General features: G+C 43.9%; 1 protein-coding gene across 2 annotated transcripts; it reads right to left on the reverse strand.

Moving 5' to 3' along the window:
• Positions 1-1,740: 1,740 nt before the first annotated feature.
• Positions 1,741-11,409, reverse strand: dusp7 (dual specificity phosphatase 7). Of its 2 annotated transcripts, XM_029826734.1 has the most exons (4): positions 9,950-11,409; positions 9,341-9,775; positions 7,421-7,849; positions 1,741-5,952 (listed from the first exon to the last, which is right to left on the reverse strand). In XM_029826734.1, exons 2-4 carry the CDS (start codon positions 9,747-9,749, stop codon positions 5,636-5,638), a joined length of 1,155 nt encoding a protein of 384 aa, XP_029682594.1. In that variant the 5' UTR covers positions 9,750-9,775; positions 9,950-11,409; the 3' UTR covers positions 1,741-5,635. The 2 variants fall into 2 exon arrangements, with proteins under 2 accessions (XP_029682594.1, XP_003973464.2); XM_003973415.3 differs by having other exon boundaries at positions 9,341-11,409.
• Between the last annotated feature and the right edge of the window lie 7,375 nt (positions 11,410-18,784).

Consider the following 18,784-nt stretch of genomic DNA (forward strand, 5'->3'; position numbering starts at 1 on the left):
TAAAGTTCCCTTTTCTGACGGGGCCCTTCAGACCTAGAATTCACCGCTGTAGTGTTCTTGCTTATGAACCAGTAGCATTAGCAGTAGCTTCCCTGGCTAACGCTAGCCTCTAAATAAATGCTAAATTCAACTTTAAACCTGAAAATGGTGTCCAAAATATTTTGCCGTAGAATGCCATAGAATTATCTGAAGTTATTTTTTAAATAGCTTTGGAGCACCAGAGAGATGTTTGATATGATGATGATGATGATGTAAATGGACAACTCAGCAGGAAGAAATGAGTCCTTTGTGTCCATCATCCTGTCCCATGTCTCCAAACAGTACGGAGGCCTTCATTTCTGTAATCCCACCACCACTCTCTCCGTCATATCCTTGCTGATTTACAATCATCTGAATGGCTCACTTGATGACGTGATGACACAGAGTCAAAGATGAAAAAAAAACAAAAACCCAAGAGCTGTCAAAGAGGAAGGGGAGGGAAGTGAGGGCAACAGGGTAGAGATGAGGGTGAGGTATTTATAGAAGGCTCTGCTCACATCTCGCCCTCTGAGATCCTTTTATTTTCCTTTAAATTCCAACAAGCCCTGTGGCATTGTCACTTCTCTGATTCTCTCTCCTTCACTGGCAGCTTTCAACAGCACACGAGCACCTGCTAACTTAAGGCTTTCCGCGTCACACAGAACTGTAACCCTCAAATGAGAGATAACAATTAACAATTGTTGTTTGTTGGAACATAATTAGATACATAAAGGCAACAGTGAAAATTGAGCATCATCTCAATTAAAACACGTTTTGTGTCCAAAGGTTGATCCGCTTCAGCTCTATTTCAGTTTATGTCAGACACGGACAACAAAAAATGCCTTTATTTACACAAACTCTCAGGATGCTTCCTGTTCCTGTTCAGAACCAGCTTGTCCAATTGTTCTGTTCGTGGACACACGTGACGTCCTTTAAAATGAAGGGCTGTAATGTAAATCCTGGAGTTGCACCCTAAACTTTAATGGTGGGTGGAATATAGAACCTTTGACCTCATCCAGTCACAGTGAAACTATGAATAACGTAGTCAAACACACCACCACGCGCAGTCATACACCATAAAAGTTTAAATGTGTTCAGGGTCCTTCACGTTTCACCACATATACAAAAAAAGGAAGCGGCTGAATTTCAGTTTAAGAAATATGACGTGGCCCAACGTTAAAACCTCAAAAAATACAAGCCTCGGCACAACTTCTATTGAAGGATTTTTAACAAAGCTAAATGTAAGTGTTCACTGTTCTACTGTCAACAATGATAAAAATACAGGTCATTCAATGTATATAGCTATAAAATCTCTTTGCTGCTGCCTATAAAAAGGCTAAAATGTGGGAATTGAGAGCAATAGAAATAGGGGTGGTTTACACTGATTGAAAACCTTTCCATTAAAGTACAAATGGTGTTAATTATCTCCAAAAAACGTTGCCACGGTCAGAACTATAAACACTTGCATTTTCTGCTTTTTCATACAAGGATTGACCACTATTTGGCAGTATTTTTTTCATACTACGTCAGCTAGCTACATTGCTAAATCCAACCAATTTTAAATAAATTACCCGGAGATTGTACACTCGAGATCGTGCTTCTATATCTGCGTCCAAATTGAGGAATTTCGACCAATTACTGAAACCCTACCTGCCTGAAAATGCTTTTTTTTTTAAACAGTGGTTTTATGTTTCCGGATACCGATAAAGAGGAGACCTTTGATAAAGAAAAAAATATTTCAATATTTATTTGTGGTATAAACATGTTTTGTGTCGTTTCCACACACTGTACAATACATAAGGGTCAATCATATTTCCTTCAGCAGACAGAACGGTGAGACTGTCCCTGTTCACACGCCCCTTGTTTTTACACAGACAGATTGCATCTTTTTCCATAAAAGAACTGTTTACAGCACAATACAAAACAGCTATTCAACATGTGTTTGAAGCTGTAACATGACGCAAGATGCATTGTCAAAAAAATCCCTGAAAAATTCCTCACTGAGGTAAATTTTTTTGTTGTTTTAACATCATTTGCTTTTTCTTTCACCGCTGCCGCCGCTCCTCGGCCTCGGCGCCGACCGGCGTCTTTCTCCTACCGAACACATTCTCACCAAAAATGTAGCTACAAATTTAAGGACACGGAAACTGCCGTTCCCGTGATCTGACAAATTTACAAACAGAGAAAGGACGCCATTTCTCTTTCGTAGTTACAAAGACACAAAAACACAAGAAAGCAGCTTTAACTCATATTCAGTTACAAAAAAAACAAACAAAAGTTCTGCACTGAAATATTTTTAAATCCTGGGGTGCGAGTAATGAAGTTGTCCATGTTCTGATATGGCTACAGACAAGGGCAGCCCATTCAAGCATGGTAGTAGTATCTTTGATGCTATACTAGAGAGGAACTTTTGCATATAAATTCATGACATACAGTATATATATATATGTATACTCAAATATATATTTATATCGAAAGGCCACAGGAATAGCATAGAGCACGTTATATCAAAACAATACAAGAAAAGATATTGTATGTTGTCAAAGCTGGGTCATAACTGGCATGCTGAAACACAGCTTTGGCTGTCAAAAATGTGAGTATGTGTCGGTTTTCCTCCACATGTGGGGTCGTTTGGATTTTACCCACTATGTGGGGACCATCTTTTGGGAGGACATATATGATGGATGATAAAAATTATGGTTGATTGGCTAGGTTTTGTGTTGGTCAGTCACAAATGAAACATGTATGTGAGTCAGTAGCCCCTCCACAAACAGACCCGTGGATGTGTGCGTGTGAATGTGTGTGTTATAACCACTCTGGTTGGTAACAGGCACATTGGCCCTACATTTTTGACACCCCAGGTGAAATGTTACCTCAGTTGACAAGCTGTATCACACTGGATATTGTATACGTATAGAGAATATATATAGTACAAAAAAATGATTTTTTTTTCAAAAACTCTGAGGTCTTGAATGTAGAAAATACTGCAAAAAGGAGTTTGAATATTGCAGAATAACAAAGAGGACCTTGTGTGACCCGTCAAGGTGAAAAAGACAGCTATTGCCCACTATTACCACGATCTGACTCAAAGAACAAACTTTCCTCTTTTTTTTGTTTTGTTTTTACACAAGGTTTCTTTTAAAGTGAGATACAAAGAATGTTGAACAGTCAGCATTACAAACAAGTTAGAAAGATTATGTAAGGCCAGTTAAAACCAACCCTGTTTGGATTCACCTGCCATTCGCTCCAAAATCCAGGTTCTCGTTCTGCACTTTGGAACATGTCCATTAAATGTTGCTATGGGTGTCAAGCTGGAACCAGTCTAGTCTGGTGTCACAAGGTTCTCCTTTTAGTTTCAGTAGTGACATTTCCCTCAAATACAGGCACCAACAGGCCTCGGGAAGATCTGAAGTTTACCAAAAAGTCATTCATCAAAAGAAGTTGCCACAATTTCCTTGTGCAGTAACTCCTGTCGACGTTATTTTATTGCTTCCTCCTTTTTCTAGTTCTGAAATGAGATGAATGTGGACACGATTTTAAGCTTTTTCTCTCACTGTAGAGAAAAAAAAAGATTATTATAATCATGATCATCCTACATTCTTAGTGTAGGATTAAAATATGTTGCCAATATAATCCAAGGTCTTTCTTTGACCTCTTGAATTAGTTAATTTATTTCTTCGTGAATAATTTCTGCCAGGGGATCCGTTGGGACACCTCCGTCTTTATGTCTCCCACTTTAGGCCTCTTCAAGGACGACACAAACACAAACAACCACGCTAACATGTCTGCGCTGTCCCCTAATACCTGAATTACACTTTCAGTTAGGTCATTTTACTGTCTGTTGATTCTCTTTGTTCTTGAATTCGCCCACAGCAATTTAAAAAAAATGGCTTCATAAAATAAAAAGTACACAGCTGCATCAAGGTGACACATTTAGGCATTTTCACTTTCAAATCCAAGGAACATGTTCTTATATTTGTCTGCAGGGTGTTGCTGTTATCTAAGTGCTGCCTTGAGAAACCAAATCCTCTTTCAGTTCTGACTTAACAGTGTGATCCAACCTCTCCTTCTCTGACATCAGGGGTAAAAACAACTTTTTCAGACCCTTGTTTCTCAAAATAATCATCAAATCTGATTTGTATTGTTTCTGATGTATTCAGGGACATCCTGCTTTAATTAGCTCTGTGCTGTTTATCTAAGGCATGTCCCAGGTCTTAACACTGCAATCTCAAAACCGGGATACAACCTCAGACCCTAATCGGATTTTTATTTGGCAAATTTATTCCTGGAAGTTGGAAGGAACCTGAAACATTACAGGAGAGGCAAAAAGAAGCAAGGTAATACGTGAGTATTGAGGCACTTCTTTGCCCAAGGGTGCTAAGATAAACCGCTCCTAAGTGGTAAGCAATGCCTCAGAGCCCCCCAACACCAGGCCTGAATATTAGGAGATCCGTCTCAGAGTACAAAAGTCAAAGCCATTACATGCTGAAAACAGCCACGGAAGTTTAAAGTTCACTCCAGGCTGAAAGAATCTAAAGAGCTGGTGGAAATAACTGGCTGAACAGTCACGCGGGGGAGGAAGTAGGAAGCAGGAACGTGTAAAACGTAACCATAATTCATCAGATATTCCCAGCCCTGTGCTCTAGTTTTGCTGAGGGGGGCTGGTTTGTGTTCCCTCCCTGTTCCGCTGTGCAGCTGCTGGGACTAGTCGCAGCCTGGGACTGGTCTGTCGCCTCCCCTCGTCTCTGAATGTGTCTTTATCCGCCTGTGTCCAAACACTGGCTCCAAGTGCCAACACGTCAATGGCTACAACACTGTGCAAACTGCATTAGGTCATTACTAACCTCAAAGGAAAAAAACGTAGGAATATCACAATAAGGTTCTTTGTTGGCGCAGCCAAACCCATTCCCCTTCTTAAGATTTACATTCTGTTAAGCCATTACTGGATTGATAGATAAGATTTCTATGCATATATATATATCTTTATATAAGGTATAGAATTGTGCGTAAATGTACACAAAAATATACAAAAAATGCAGGTAGACATGATAAACTTGGTAAGGACTGCTCATACACGTTCTGCTATGTACGTAACATATATACGGTAAAAACATTTGCGTGTTAATTCCTTGGTTTGTAAAACTCTACATTCAGTAGAGCGAGATTTCCTACAGGCAAATCCCAGATTCTCCACTTGGCAACAGTCAGCCCTGCTCCAGAGCTGAGACACAACGTGAACTAAAAGTCTCGTCAAATGAGTACCGTCGATTTTTCAATGTTACCATCTTTGTATGAAGCTGTCTGTCCCGCGACCCTCTGCCGGGTACGTCTCCACAACACGCTGATCCAGTTCAAGCAACATCGAGAACACCATGGCGAACCCGTATTTCAGTTCCCAAGTTTGGGTTGGGAAAAGAATAGCTTCCCTTTCGACGCGGCCTCTGCGATGTAGCCCGTCCTGCCAAATGCTCCTCTGCGGACGGGCTCTGAGACGACGAGCCGCCAGGAAGGCAAAAACATTCATCGAAACCGGCCGCTTGCTCTAGCGCGGCCATTTTGTAACGACGCCACCGCGTACCCCCCCTCGAAGGAAAAAGGGAAGGTCCAGGCCGGGCTCTCATGTGGACTCCAGCGTGTCCAGCTGAAACACGTTGTGATTGGTCGGGGTTGTAAAGAAGAGCTGCTCGTGCGTCGGGGAGGTGGAGTGGTTGTCGCAGGGGCTGTTCAGGCCGAGCGTCCGTTCAAAGTCCAGCAGCTGGCCCATGAAGTTGAAGTTCGGGGAAATGTTGGACTTTTTCCGCTTGACGAAGTCGTAGGCGTCGTTGAGGGACAGGTTGAGCTTCTGCATCAGGTAGGCCACCGTGACGGTCACCGAGCGGCTGATCCCCGCCAAACAGTGAACCAGGATGCCGCACTTTTTAGACCGTGCCTCATCTGAGGATGATGATGAGAGTGAAAAGATGAGGAAGAGCAGAGGAAAACAAATAACCATCAAAAGCTCCATTTTAGGCGGCTGACATGATTTTCCTCTACAGCTGAGGCTGATTAGAGTTCCCAAATGTGAATATGTTTGGTGTTGGATAAACCAAGGTCCTCCGTGATGTCATTTTCAACATTTGCTTCCCAATTTTCCACCAGACATCTTAAAATAATAGCAGAGCATCGCATTTAACACAGATATTTAATTTCGTACTTAATTGGGGAGGTTTTGGTTTCGTGCGCTGCATTCTTCCATTTTGCCAAGAAATTTGAATTGACAGATCTGTTGAAAGTCTGTTTTAATGTGTTCTACGTGGTATTCTTTTAAGTCCCGAATGACATTGAAGCACATTTCATTCTGCTTTCCACCTCTCACAGGACTGAATACAAAACATTCTGAATTATTAAGTGGCTACACCAACCGGTGTTCTATCAGGTTCAAACCTTTGCACTCACATCACTACAGGCCATTAGGGTGGAACGAAAGTGCTTCTTTATTTTTCTCTGCGCGCTTCCCTTCCTTCGTGTCTCTCTACGCTACCCGTATCTCTTGTTGTGGGATTGAGGTCAGCTGGCTGGCGAGCTCGCGCTGCCAAGTGGTTACCGAATGAAATTCATATGTGATGCGTGTGTTCGCGGCACAGAGGGACTGAAAACAACCAAAAATGGTCACTTTATTTCTTGCGAGCTTGGATACTGCAGCAAGAGGTCACCTCGGGACCAAACACTCAACCATTTGGGGTTTTTTTAAAAAAAGACAGAAATTTTTTCGTTCTGACTCACGCTAAATTTCAGTTATTCAAGGAATTTGTAGTTCACAAAGAGCGGTGCAAGGTCACACCTGGGCCTCCTTTGCAGCTTAAGATTCTCTCCCTCACCTATAATTAAGCGTCATTTCACGTCAGCCTGACCCGAATCTGCCGTGACCTCTGAGCTCTGGGATATGTCAGACATCCTCCTCCCTAAGCACAGTCGTTTATCTGAGGGGGGGGGGGGTCTGGACCACCAGTGACTCATGACTGAGGGACTGAACTCAGTCTGGGGGAAATCAGAGAGGGGACGGGACAGAAAAATCTGACCAAGTGGGACAAATGGGGCTAAAATGATTGAGAAACTACAAGAACCCACACCTGTGTCTCATCTCCATGTTCTAATAATGTTTTTCCTGGTTTGAATTGCATAAATCACCCCGTTATGTGCTGGTATATAGATTATTAACATATTTGTGCTATGTTTACTAATATAAATGCACCTTTAAATAATGTGCTGATAGTTTCTTTGATGAAATAACAGAAAATGGTCTTACCTCGCTCTTACTTTCTCAAACTTTTAAATATTTCAAAGTGACAAGTTCATCGATTCTACTCAAATCAACTTAAGGAATGATTTTTATAAAAAGTGGGTTTTCTTTACTTTTACTTACCAATGAATGAAATGGCCTCGGGGAAAAACTGCGAGAGGTTCTGACTCCAGTGATCTGAGATGGGAATCTGTTTGTATTTGAAGTCGCCCTCATGTTCGAACATGTTGGGCAGGTTTGGCGTCACGTTGAGGATGTACTTGATGTTGTACTTGCTGAGCACGTCCAGGTTGGTGGAGTCTTTGGCACAGCCCAGGTAGAGATATGGCAGGATCTGTACGGGAAATGCTGGCTGGTTGTTTGGGAGTGGGCTCCCCTCAGACTCCGTGGCGCTGCCCGGCTCGCGGTCTGATTCGCCGTCTGAGCAGTCGGAGCTGATGCGGAGTCCTCCGAGACCGAGGACAGAGGCCGGCGGGGAGCTGCTGGGGCAGGAACAGTCCAGATTGGTCTCGCAGTGCTCAGGATATTCTGACTGGAACTTGTTAAAGCCCCCTAGAGAGAAAATGAATGAACCTGCATTTAATCAGCTGGTACCAGTTGGCATTAGCTAACAATGCTAACAACAACAGCTCTTGGATGGGTAATCGTTGTTCATCATAAACTGATGATCAGCTCTCTGAACTCATCCAAAAGTCTATAAACTGCGTTCAGTTTAGGATTAGAGGGAAATTTACTGGCCTCCTGTGGAGATCAACATAATCCTCTGGCTGTTTAACGGAAATGAGAAACGTATGGGGAAATGATGATCAAAGTTTAGTTCAAGATTCAGTGATCGCCAGTGGTGGCATTTCCAGTCTCCCTTTTAGTGAGCTAAAACAAATCCTGCCCTCTGCTGGCCTGGAGTGTTATGACCTCTGACATAAGCTCTCTGACCGACTCGGCTGACTGGAAATCTTGGAGTTCTGTATTCAAGTTTCTGTGATAGATGGTTGTCTTTATAAGCAGTGCAGGTGTAAAAAAAAAGAAACAGAACTTTTTAAAAACATAGAACTTACTCTTTGTCTTTAACGACAGGCAAAATGTGACCTGGAGATGTACATGAATTTACAAAGCACAGACAGTTGTTCACTAATAAACAATGGCACATAGAGAACTTCAATTCCCTTTTAAAACAAATTATTTTAGCATTAAGAATGGCATGAAAATTGTCTCCTTCCACCCGGATTTACTCAATAACATGACTTTTACAGCACGCCTGGTGCAGCAGAAGGCTGGACAGATGTGCTCCATTGAGAAAAGCTGAGGCGTGCGAGGATGGAGCAGGACACTACAGCACTCACTACTCGGCTCAGTGGACTTTTTGTGAATGGCAGCTCAGCCTCTGAGTCCAGCGAGACACATTTCTGCTATAACGCAGCTCTCAAACACATCCGGGCCTTCCGTTGCCATCGTCTCATCGAAATTAAGCTGATTTCTTTCCCAAGGGATTTTTTTTTGGGTGAATCGGGGTTCCTTTAGAGTGCAATGGCGTCTACTCTTCATTCATGAAAAAAATAGAAAAAAAGCACTTTTCCTGAAGGAGGACAACATGGCGAAGCCATTTCTGCAGCTTTTAATTGAAAACATATTTAACCCAGATCTTTCTATCCAGACACTGGCTTTTGAGGAATTGCTTCTCACAGGGTTATGAATTAATAAGATTTCAATCAGAAATGTGACTTCAGAGTGAGAAACTATATCTGCTCTGATAAAAACTGAATTTTTAAAAACATATATCACAGATACATTTAAATTAGCAGCCAAATCAAAAGCTACCTCAAATGTCCCTATATAACATACAGGTAGGAAAATATCTGAATCATTCATCGTTATTTAGGGATATTTTCATCATTAAAAAGGCGTTTTGATCAAAATCAAGTGAACTTTCAGGGGCGTTCGGAGGATTTAAAACTAAAACTACTGCAGTTCATAATAGAATAATTATATGAGCCAAGTTTTAAAGGGAAGACTGTAAACCGGGGCTCACATGTAAAGCCCCCGTACCTTCCAGATAGAAAGCCTTGCAGCCGTCGTCCCGCAGCTTCTGCAGCAGCAGCCCCAGCACGGAGCTCCCTAAGGCGGACTCCTGCCGCTCCGAGGTCGCCTCGTCGTACAGGACCACCACGTCCGTCTTGCAGCGCTTGACAAATTTCTCCTTGTCCTCGTTGTTGGGGATGATGGAGCGGATGGGAAGGTTGCCCTTCTTCAGCCTCCGGAGCATCAGGCCCGGGATGGCCAGATTGATGGCCGACTCGATGTGCGAGGACTCGTACAGCTCATGAGATCGACAGTCCAGCAGGAGCAGAGAGCTGGCCCCGGACTCCAGCTCCTCCTGCAGCCACTCCACGCTCTTACTCGACATCATCGCTATAGTCACGATCACGGAGCCTCTCCGCGGATGATGGGTTTTCATCGGGGAAACGTTAATCCGGCCGCCGCCTGACGCGACATGAAAACAAGCCAACAGTAGCCAAAAAGGGAGGAAAGAACAATCGCGTAAATTTCTTTTAAAAAAAGAAAAAGAATCACGGCGCTAAACTTCCCGTGTCCACCGCCGCCACCGCGGGCGCGCACACACACGCACCCAACACACACTTCCACACGCGCACCCACATCCAATGCCAATGTGGTCGGAGGAGGAAACTTGAACATGCAGAGGTTTCTTCTCTCTCTTCGCCCGTCAAACCGCTGAAAGTCGGGACTTCACTGTAGTCCATCGACGTCCATCTGCCGACGACTCGGTCCGACTCCCCGCCGACGCCGAACGACCGCCTCGGCTCGCTACTGATCTGAGCTGCGGGTGTGGGACGAGCGGCCGCTGCCGAAGCGCATGATCGTTGTCAGGAGTGGGACATGCTGGCCAGCGGAGCGCCTCTGGATTGTCATCTCTACTGGAAGCGCTGGAGAGGCTGAGCGGGCTGGTCCTCCAGAGGAGGGCGGAGCGGCGGCGTTAAAGGCGCCGCGGCGCGGGGAGGCGCGCAGACGCCGCCGCCGCCGCCGCCGCCGCCGCCTGACATTCATGAGTGTTCATTGATGCTTCCGCAACATTCTGAATGACAACTGCACATGAACATCACTACATTCGCTAATTCAACCAGTCCGTTTCCTTTAACACGTTTTATTTGGGTTACCTTTATTAGCTGTTTATAATCTTGATTATACTTCATATAATAGGTTATCCATGTTTCTTAAAATGTTCCGACGCACTGGAATGAAAAGGAAACGTCGAACCTGCCGATTAGTGCGTCTGTTTGGTTCACACGCACATTATTAATAATACTTTGCGTTTAAAGTCTGCGTTTATTGATCAATGTGTCGGATTTAGTGGCACCTAGCGGTGAAAGTACAGATGGCAGGAACTGTAATATCAGTGAGCCTTGAGCATCTGTAGCTCTGGAATTTTAACTTTATTTTCCTATTCGCTTACTGCATAACTGTTACGAACCATTTGAGATGATTGTAATATGGCACACTGAGGACTCAAATCCATGAAACACAGCAAATACTATTTCAATAAGATGTTCTGATGTCGGCATGTTTTAGTTTTGGTTTTGTTTTGAGCCAGATGTTTTTATGGAACATTAATAATTATGGACAAATCTTTGAAAGAGTGTGAGGCGGATAAGTTCTTTCAAAATAATGTGGTTCCTCTCATTGCTTTCTGCTTTGTGTTGCTTTCTCTTTCCAATTCTGTCTATTGGAAATGGCCATTTGCAGTTTGAATTCACAATTTAAATATTCTCAGAAGAAAGAAAAGGAATTGAACACATATCAGAAACAAAAGCTGGATGCTTTTGTTTTTTTAAGCTTAAACTATTTTCTCTGTACTTATTATTCCTGTGATTCTTTTCTTTTTAACCAACTTGCTTCTGGAGGGTTGGTCTTAAAGTTAACTGTTCAAAAAGAGAGTTTCATGTAAAATATGATGGTTTTGATTAAAACCCTTTAGAGTCCAGTGATAACAGATGTAACCTGGAATCAATCCATTTCGGTCCAGACTGAATTGCTCAGTAATTGTGGTGTTCCAGTAATATATATACAGTAATTTGCCACAGAAGAAGTTTCCATCACTGGTCTCAGGGCAGAAAGCGCAATAAAAGCCTTATGAAGCCGTTTATTTGAATTTCATTTTTATGTTTTTGTTCAGGAAACAAGCTAAATCTGGGAAAACGCGCCAAGTGTGAGTCACAGAACACTTTCCATGCATGAAAAAAATGAATGTGATTTAAACCTCTGCAAGCAATTCTCCAACTTTATGACTCAGCAGAATGAAATTCTGGATCCCCCCCCCCCCCCCCTTTCATTCTTTTTTAAAGGATAAATCTGGTTCTCCCAAAGCTTAATCAGTTCCAGAATTGCCTGGATGAAATAAATAAAAGCATGCACTACTTGGATTTCCATAAGAAAAAAAGTTATATGGCTCTATTTAATTTGGACAAGCAGGGACAGAGCGTCACCATGTTGGACGTCCTTAGAAAAGCCTGGAATTGAGTCGCCAGTTAGAAAACCTTGTTTCTCAGTTGGGTTAGAGCCTAATGTCTGTCCCACTGACTCCTCACCGTTACATTTATTTAATTTTTGCCACGTTGGGCAGAATAATAAACTGACCCCGACGTGTTTGTGTATCGTGTGTGTGTTATGTGATGCCATGGTTGACAGCTGATGTCACCAGGACAATGTGGCAGCTCTGTGTCCAGGAGCGCCGCGGTTTCATCTGAGACCAACAGGAAATACAACACCCATCGCTGGAAGCTCAGGGATGGTGGTAGCTCAGCCCGTTGGGGACTGGGCTGAGACACGGAGGGTTCTTGGTTCAAGCCCCAGTGCAGACACAACATGGAAGGTGTTCTGGTAGTAGGGGAGGTGCCAGAACACCTTCAGAGCACTGCCGAGGTACCCTCGAGCAAGGCATCTTGAGCCCTGCGATGAACTAGTGCCTCATCCACCCTCCCCATGACCCCAAAAGGGGTAAAGCAGTTAAGACAATGGGACCAGAACAGACCAGATGTGTCCAACAAAGCTGTTACCTCATGAGCAATTACCTCCTGCAAGGAGGTTATTTGACAGCCGGCATTTATTTATGAACAAAATAACAAAAAGAGATGAAGAGTTTAATAAAATGATTAGAGCCGATTACACTTTAGTGATGTTCTGAATTCTGATATTGCAAAGATCTTTGGGGTCTGATCAGAAAGCTGTTACGTAACCTTGCACCACTGCTGTTATATACAGTATTTAGGCCCCACTAGTCAGTTCTTTTATCTTAAACATCCCCCATTAAAGGTTGTTTTGGCTGCTTGGCCGAGGTCTTTCAGGCAGCAACCTTAGCGTAGCGGCAGAACCAGGGAACACTTCTGCTGCCGTGTGGCTGAAGTCGCCGAAAACAAGTGAAGTTCTTGGTGTTTCAGCCCTGATGTGATATTTCCTGCCCAGTTCTTCATTACGCTTCAGCGTGGATGACATAATCAGCGGGCTGTGACAGAAGTTCAGAGGAGGGAAAAGAGGAGCGTTTGACTTCCTCACAGCTGCAGAGGGGAGCAGCGGGGGACGCACCAGCTGCAGACAATGGCTCTCTATCCCTGCCAGTGCCTTCCAAACACACACTCACTAACAAAATACAGACACCAACTTGCATGAATGCACACGAGCCCACAAACTTTGGAGCTCTTGTATTTCCACTCCCTTCATGGACAACAAAAGACGCTTAGAAAGTGTGTGACCGCGCTGTGCAGAGTGTGTGTGCGCGCGCACGTCCGTCGTCATCACCCCGCGCACAGCTGTCTGCATCACTTTCTCCCTTTTCCAGGAATTTGCCCTTTTTCAGACTGTATGCTTGCCCGTTTAATCCCAAACCTCAGTTTGTTTTCATTTCTTCATTGGTTATGACACTCTTTTGGGTGTCCGGTGCTTAATATCAGCTGGAACTGTTAAACCGATAATAAGCTTGTTATTATTAGAGACATATAGAGTTGTTCACAGTTAAATCTGGGAAAAAAACATAAATAAAACCAAACAAATGAAACCAGTTGCTTTAGTCACCCAGATGCTTCACAAGCACAGGGAGGAACTGTAGCACTAAAGTTCCTAGGTTCTAAAGTTCCTAAGTTCTAAGGTTCTAAGGTTCCTGGTCACTATTTGAGGTGAGTCGTTGATTCAACACTGTTCGGGCTCGGACGTCACTTGTTGGTTTGGGTCGTGGATTTCTAGGGGAACTACTCTGATTCATGTTTTTGTCTGTGGTCTCCTTCAGGCAGCCGGTGGCTTCAACCCACTCGGCTGGAAGACGGCGTGAGGGGTCCGCCCCTCTCCCACGCCGTCATCAGCGTTTCCCCCCGAAGTTTCCTTTACCCTCAAACGGGCCACCTCCATATTAGAGGGCGGTCCTGGAAAACCCCCTCGGTGCACTTATTGGGCGTCCACAGCAGCAGCACGGACCTGTCTTCCCCTGCAGTGATGCACCTGCACATCTGGGCAGAGGTTACGGAGGAGTTCTCAGGGTCCCGGAGAAGGAGAAGGCCAATGGTTTCTCCGGTGGAAATGGGCAAAAACCGTCTGCTATGAATTTTTCAGGAATCCAAGAGAAAGGCCTGGTTTGTGCACGCCTGTGCGCACGTGCCAATGCTCAAAAGTGTCTCTGGGCCACACAGAAGAGCCTCAGTGTAATCTATTATTAAAGGACAGACAGAAGGATGGAGGGATGACACAACACACAGAAGAGGAGAGAACCAGGCTGAAGAGTCACGAGAGGCCTTGACAGGGTGATTCTACTACTGAGGCGCTGCACTGACCTCTGGAGCCTCCGCTTGTGCGCCCTTCGGTCCTCCTGTCGCACGTGATTTATTTACAAGCGCACACAAACTTTATTTACGCGTTCGCAGCATCCGTTTCTCTTAACGGCGTCCCAATAATAACAATAATGCTCTAAAATGCACCAAGGAGCGAACGTGCGCTGCTCGTGGGGTTGGGGTCAGCCCCGCCCCCCTCAGGTGACCCCCGTCAGGGCTGAGCGAGCCTGGTGGCTCAACAGGATCGAGGTCGTGTTATCGCTGTCAAAGAATCATGTTTTAGTCACTTTTAGCTGTTTCTCAGCACTAAATGAGCCCCAATGAAATATGCTTTTACATCTCAAGTGTAAGTTACAGTTTTATTGCTGCTGCTACTATCTAAGTGATTATTTATGCCGCTTAAATAAAAGAACACTATTAATTATTTATAACACTATATTAATTTGCTATATTTAAGCTTTATTTTGTTGCAGCATTATATCCAACATTCTGTTTTTTTGACACAATTTTAAAGGAAACACCTGATGTCGGTCCTACCTGGAAACGCCTCAACTTTTTTTTTGGGGGGGGGGGGGGTTGCCAGTGAATCAGCGAAAGCCGTCGACTCTTTATTTGAGCTGTTAAATCTGTTTATGTCACCTATATCCGTCACCCACCTACCACATTTAATGAACCTGCAGAGCAAACAGCAAACCTACGTAAGGATGCTTGTGAGTCACAGTGTTGAAAAGTATACACACACACACACACACACACACACACGGGCGCGTGCGCCTCACCCTGGTACATTACTATGACAGCAGAGAAGCACCATCATAAAGACAGATGGTCGAGGGCGGCCAAGCGACTGAATAAATATCTGTCCTGCTTTCTTCTCCCGCTTCAGCTCGTTTCGGTCTGGCAGGAATTCACTCACAACGAAGTTAATCCAGATTATCTGAACTGTGCACAAACAGATCAAAGCTATCCGGCGGACTCCAGGAAGACTCCTAACAACAACAACAAAAAAAGGCGTGAATGTGAAAGAATCTGTCTGGGATGACATATTTAATAATCCAATTAAATGTAATAGTTTAAATTAAAAATCTCCGACCATTCACACAAAGTTAATTTCATGTGCCCAATTCCAACCTTTCTGTTTTTGTCTTTCAGGCTTGAAAGTTTGTGAAGCCTTGTTTCCATCTTTCATAATAGATTAAAGCAAAACCATGCATTTCTCAGTCTTAAAACTAGCCATGTCATTTTAACATCATACCTTTACTTACATTATTTATTCGGCAGGTGTTGGAGACTAACAGAGGCCGTCCGCTGTAGGTTCGTACGTGTCGTAGATGGAAACTCTGACTTGGCCTGGAGGAAAAGAAACACATGGATTCTGACCTCATATCTGCTGCTCTTGAATAAATAGAGACTTGAAGGTCTAATTCAGGAGTTAAGCAGCCACATGAGGAAGAAAAAAAAAAAGAAAATCGGAAATTGTTCTTTTTTCGGCTCATTTCACGTGGATAAATTTGTTGCCACGTTAGAGGAAACTGTCATTGCAACTTGACACATCAGAGCAGACATGGAGTGAAGAGTTAGCGTGTAATTAGACATAATTATGGTGGGAGCAACTGGCTGCATTTGCCGGTTATTACGCTGTAATTGGACCATATTATAAAAGCCATTTTCTGAAAATAGAATAGGATTACTACCAATAATAATAATAATAATAATAATAATAATAATAATACCTGTGTTGATCCCCATGGCCAAATGTGGTTCGTTAGGCTGACGTCAGCCCAAATGAAAGCTAGAATTGCAGGAGGAATTACTCAAAACCCTGCTAATGAAACAGAACAATGCAGGTGAATTAGCAATGACAAAAACAACAAAGCTGCATGGGTGAAGCACGTGGGAGCTCAAAAGGTCTTGAAATCACAGGTGTGCAGCAGATGTGAGCTGTGACAAAGGTCATCTTTAACAATCGGTGCACATTTACACACCTTTATGGCCGGGGAGGGTGCAAGGGTTTGAATTTGTGGGTGCTGTTAATGTTCTGGGATTACGGATTTTATCAGACTCTATCTGGAAGGATCCTTGAAACGCACCGTTCAGCTGGTCAGCAGGACTGAAGTGGCATGAAGACCCCATGACATGTTTCCACCCTCCACTCATTCCCATCAGGAGTGGATTGGAAAAAAGTGTGGGTTGGAGGTGCACCGCGCCAAAACCTCAACGCCCGCCGACAAGGCCCGGCTCGCTCTCAGGAGGGGAAAGAGTAGAAGGTGAGGAGGAGGAAGGGGCCTAGACACAATAAGTTCTGCCAAACGATCAACGAGGCAAACGAGGCACTCAACAAGCCTCCGCTCCTTAAAGAGATACATGTTTTCTTTCCCCCTTTTTCGTGGTTTAGAGGTTGATGTTTACCTTTCTTTCAACTGTTGTCACATGAAGGTCTCCTCCCAGGCGCTGCTTTAACTGGGACATTGACAGGGGTTGGACAGGGCTGTCCTGTCTCCTTCTATGGTCGCATGTTTCACTCCAGCACAGCATCATTGTGCTACCCTGTGTGTTTCCCATGTTAGGCTATTAATGGAGCGAATACATGGAAGAGGTCAATCGCAGGGCCAAAGGTCAAATTTTGTACTGTTTATTTAGCCGTTGAGGGTGTCATGAAGCCTTGTTGTTGGTGGTCATTAGATCATTTCCATTCGAAACAGGCCACAAGATAACTGTTAATAACCTCCAGTTAAAACCAGTAAGTATTTGCTATAGCTCATTTTCGCTACACAAAAACGTTCACCAAGACTTTAAAGGAATTCTGCTGACGACCTGCGTAATTACACAACTCAATGCTGGCGTTTTAAAGAGAAATCTGGCTTTACATTAACTACAAATATGTTAAAGGACACCTGCTGGTTAGCTTGATGGTACCAGTTATATAATGAAGAAACATTGATTAAATGCCAAATAACCAGCCAGTCATCCTCTCCAGCCTGGTAAATTGCACCTGCTTTGCTGTGACTCACTGGAAACTTGGACATGTCTATTACATGTTTTTTTCTTTCTGCCCTGTTCCTCAGAACAGTTGTATTTTGTGTTCTGAAAATGCCTCATCATTTTCTGAGAACCGCCGCTCCACGCTGACCACCAAAATAGAAAAACCAGTCTAAGAATATGCGCCGGTGCCAGAAGAAGAAAAAAAACTGCTTGTTTTTCCTCCATCTGCTGCAACATGGCTGAAAGTTCTGACGGCGGGAGGGTCCAGGTACCAATCTGTCGGAGCCGCGAGGAGGGGATGCAGTGTAGCGGGAGAAGATGGATCCCACTCCCTGACCACGCTGAGCAGTGGCAGCAACCACAGCGCACCAGGAAAAACAGATCCAGATGTTGTCCTCCCAGGATCCCCCCTCCTCCCACACAGACACACATTTATGGGCCACACGTGGGCTACATATCATGGAGGGTTGGTCTCAAAGTTCCCATTTCTTCACATGTCCACATTTGTTCGCCTACTGTACATCTGCCGAAGCCTCCCGTCAGAACGGAACCTTTACAGTGATTTAGCACTAGGTAGACAATAGCGTGATTAGAAATGGCTCTGTAGGGTCTTAGACTCTTAAGCTCTTAACTTCATTGTGTGGATTGATGAGAAAAAGGAAGGTTCAGCCCTAAACTGGCCCATTTATCTGCCTCTTCAAATGAACTTCACGGGGAATTACTTCAGGTAATAAGGAGGCAAAAAGAGAAAAATGGCAATCAAACTGTCTCCTGAGCTCAACCTATTGTCACCTCAGATGGAAAAACGGGTGCCAGCACGGTTTAGATGAATATTCAGTGCATCAGCTGGATTTGTTTGAGTGGTTTGTTTGGTTTCACCCAGAGAAGATTGGACCTAAATTCAATACAGGCAAATCTTGAGTCAAACAAATGAGGAACTATTGAACCCTCTGTGTTCAGCCCCTCCTCCCATCTAGAGCTCCGGGCAGGCCGTCTGGTTGAGGCCCATGGTAAAGGGAGCACGCACGTGGGCGTGTGTGTGTGTGTGTGTGTGTGTGTGTATGTGTGTGTTCGGGCCCCAGACAGGAAGGAAAAGAGTGGGCTCGGCAGCACAGTTCCAGAATTCCGCTTTTGTTTTTCTTCTTTTTCCATCAGTGCAGAGCCGGGTCTTAAAGAAACAGTCATTAATATTTTCTTTTTTTTTTTAGTGACGCCAGCGTGCTCTCTGAGACAGCCCTCAAAAACAGAACCCTGACGGATGGGTTATTTCAGTCTGGGAGCATAATGATGATGAAACGTGCTACCATGGTTTGGGTAGATCCAGGAGCAGAAACCCTTAATAATAATAATAATAATAATAATAATAATAATAATAATAATAATGGCTGGTTGTCGGTGTTTTCTCTTTTCGGAGCTTACTACAAAAGTAAAATATTTCAAGGCACATGCCGTATTTACTGGAACTCTAGACTCTGGTGCTTTTGGGAGAAATCATCAGTCTGGCCCTGGCAGAAACTGTAGAGCCTCTTTGCACATTTGAACCGGCTCACAGGTCATTTTTCTAATGTCTGCTGAGGATAATAAAGACAAGAAAAGCGGTGATTTATGGGGTGAGGACTCAGACAGTTTCCCAAAAGTAAACAGTGACATTGTGGATTTGGCCTTAGGAAGATCCTCGTTT

The sequence above is a fragment of the Takifugu rubripes genome, chromosome 19 (genome assembly GCF_901000725.2).
Source record: "Takifugu rubripes chromosome 19, fTakRub1.2, whole genome shotgun sequence".
NCBI classification, from domain to species: Eukaryota; Metazoa; Chordata; class Actinopteri; order Tetraodontiformes; family Tetraodontidae; genus Takifugu; species Takifugu rubripes.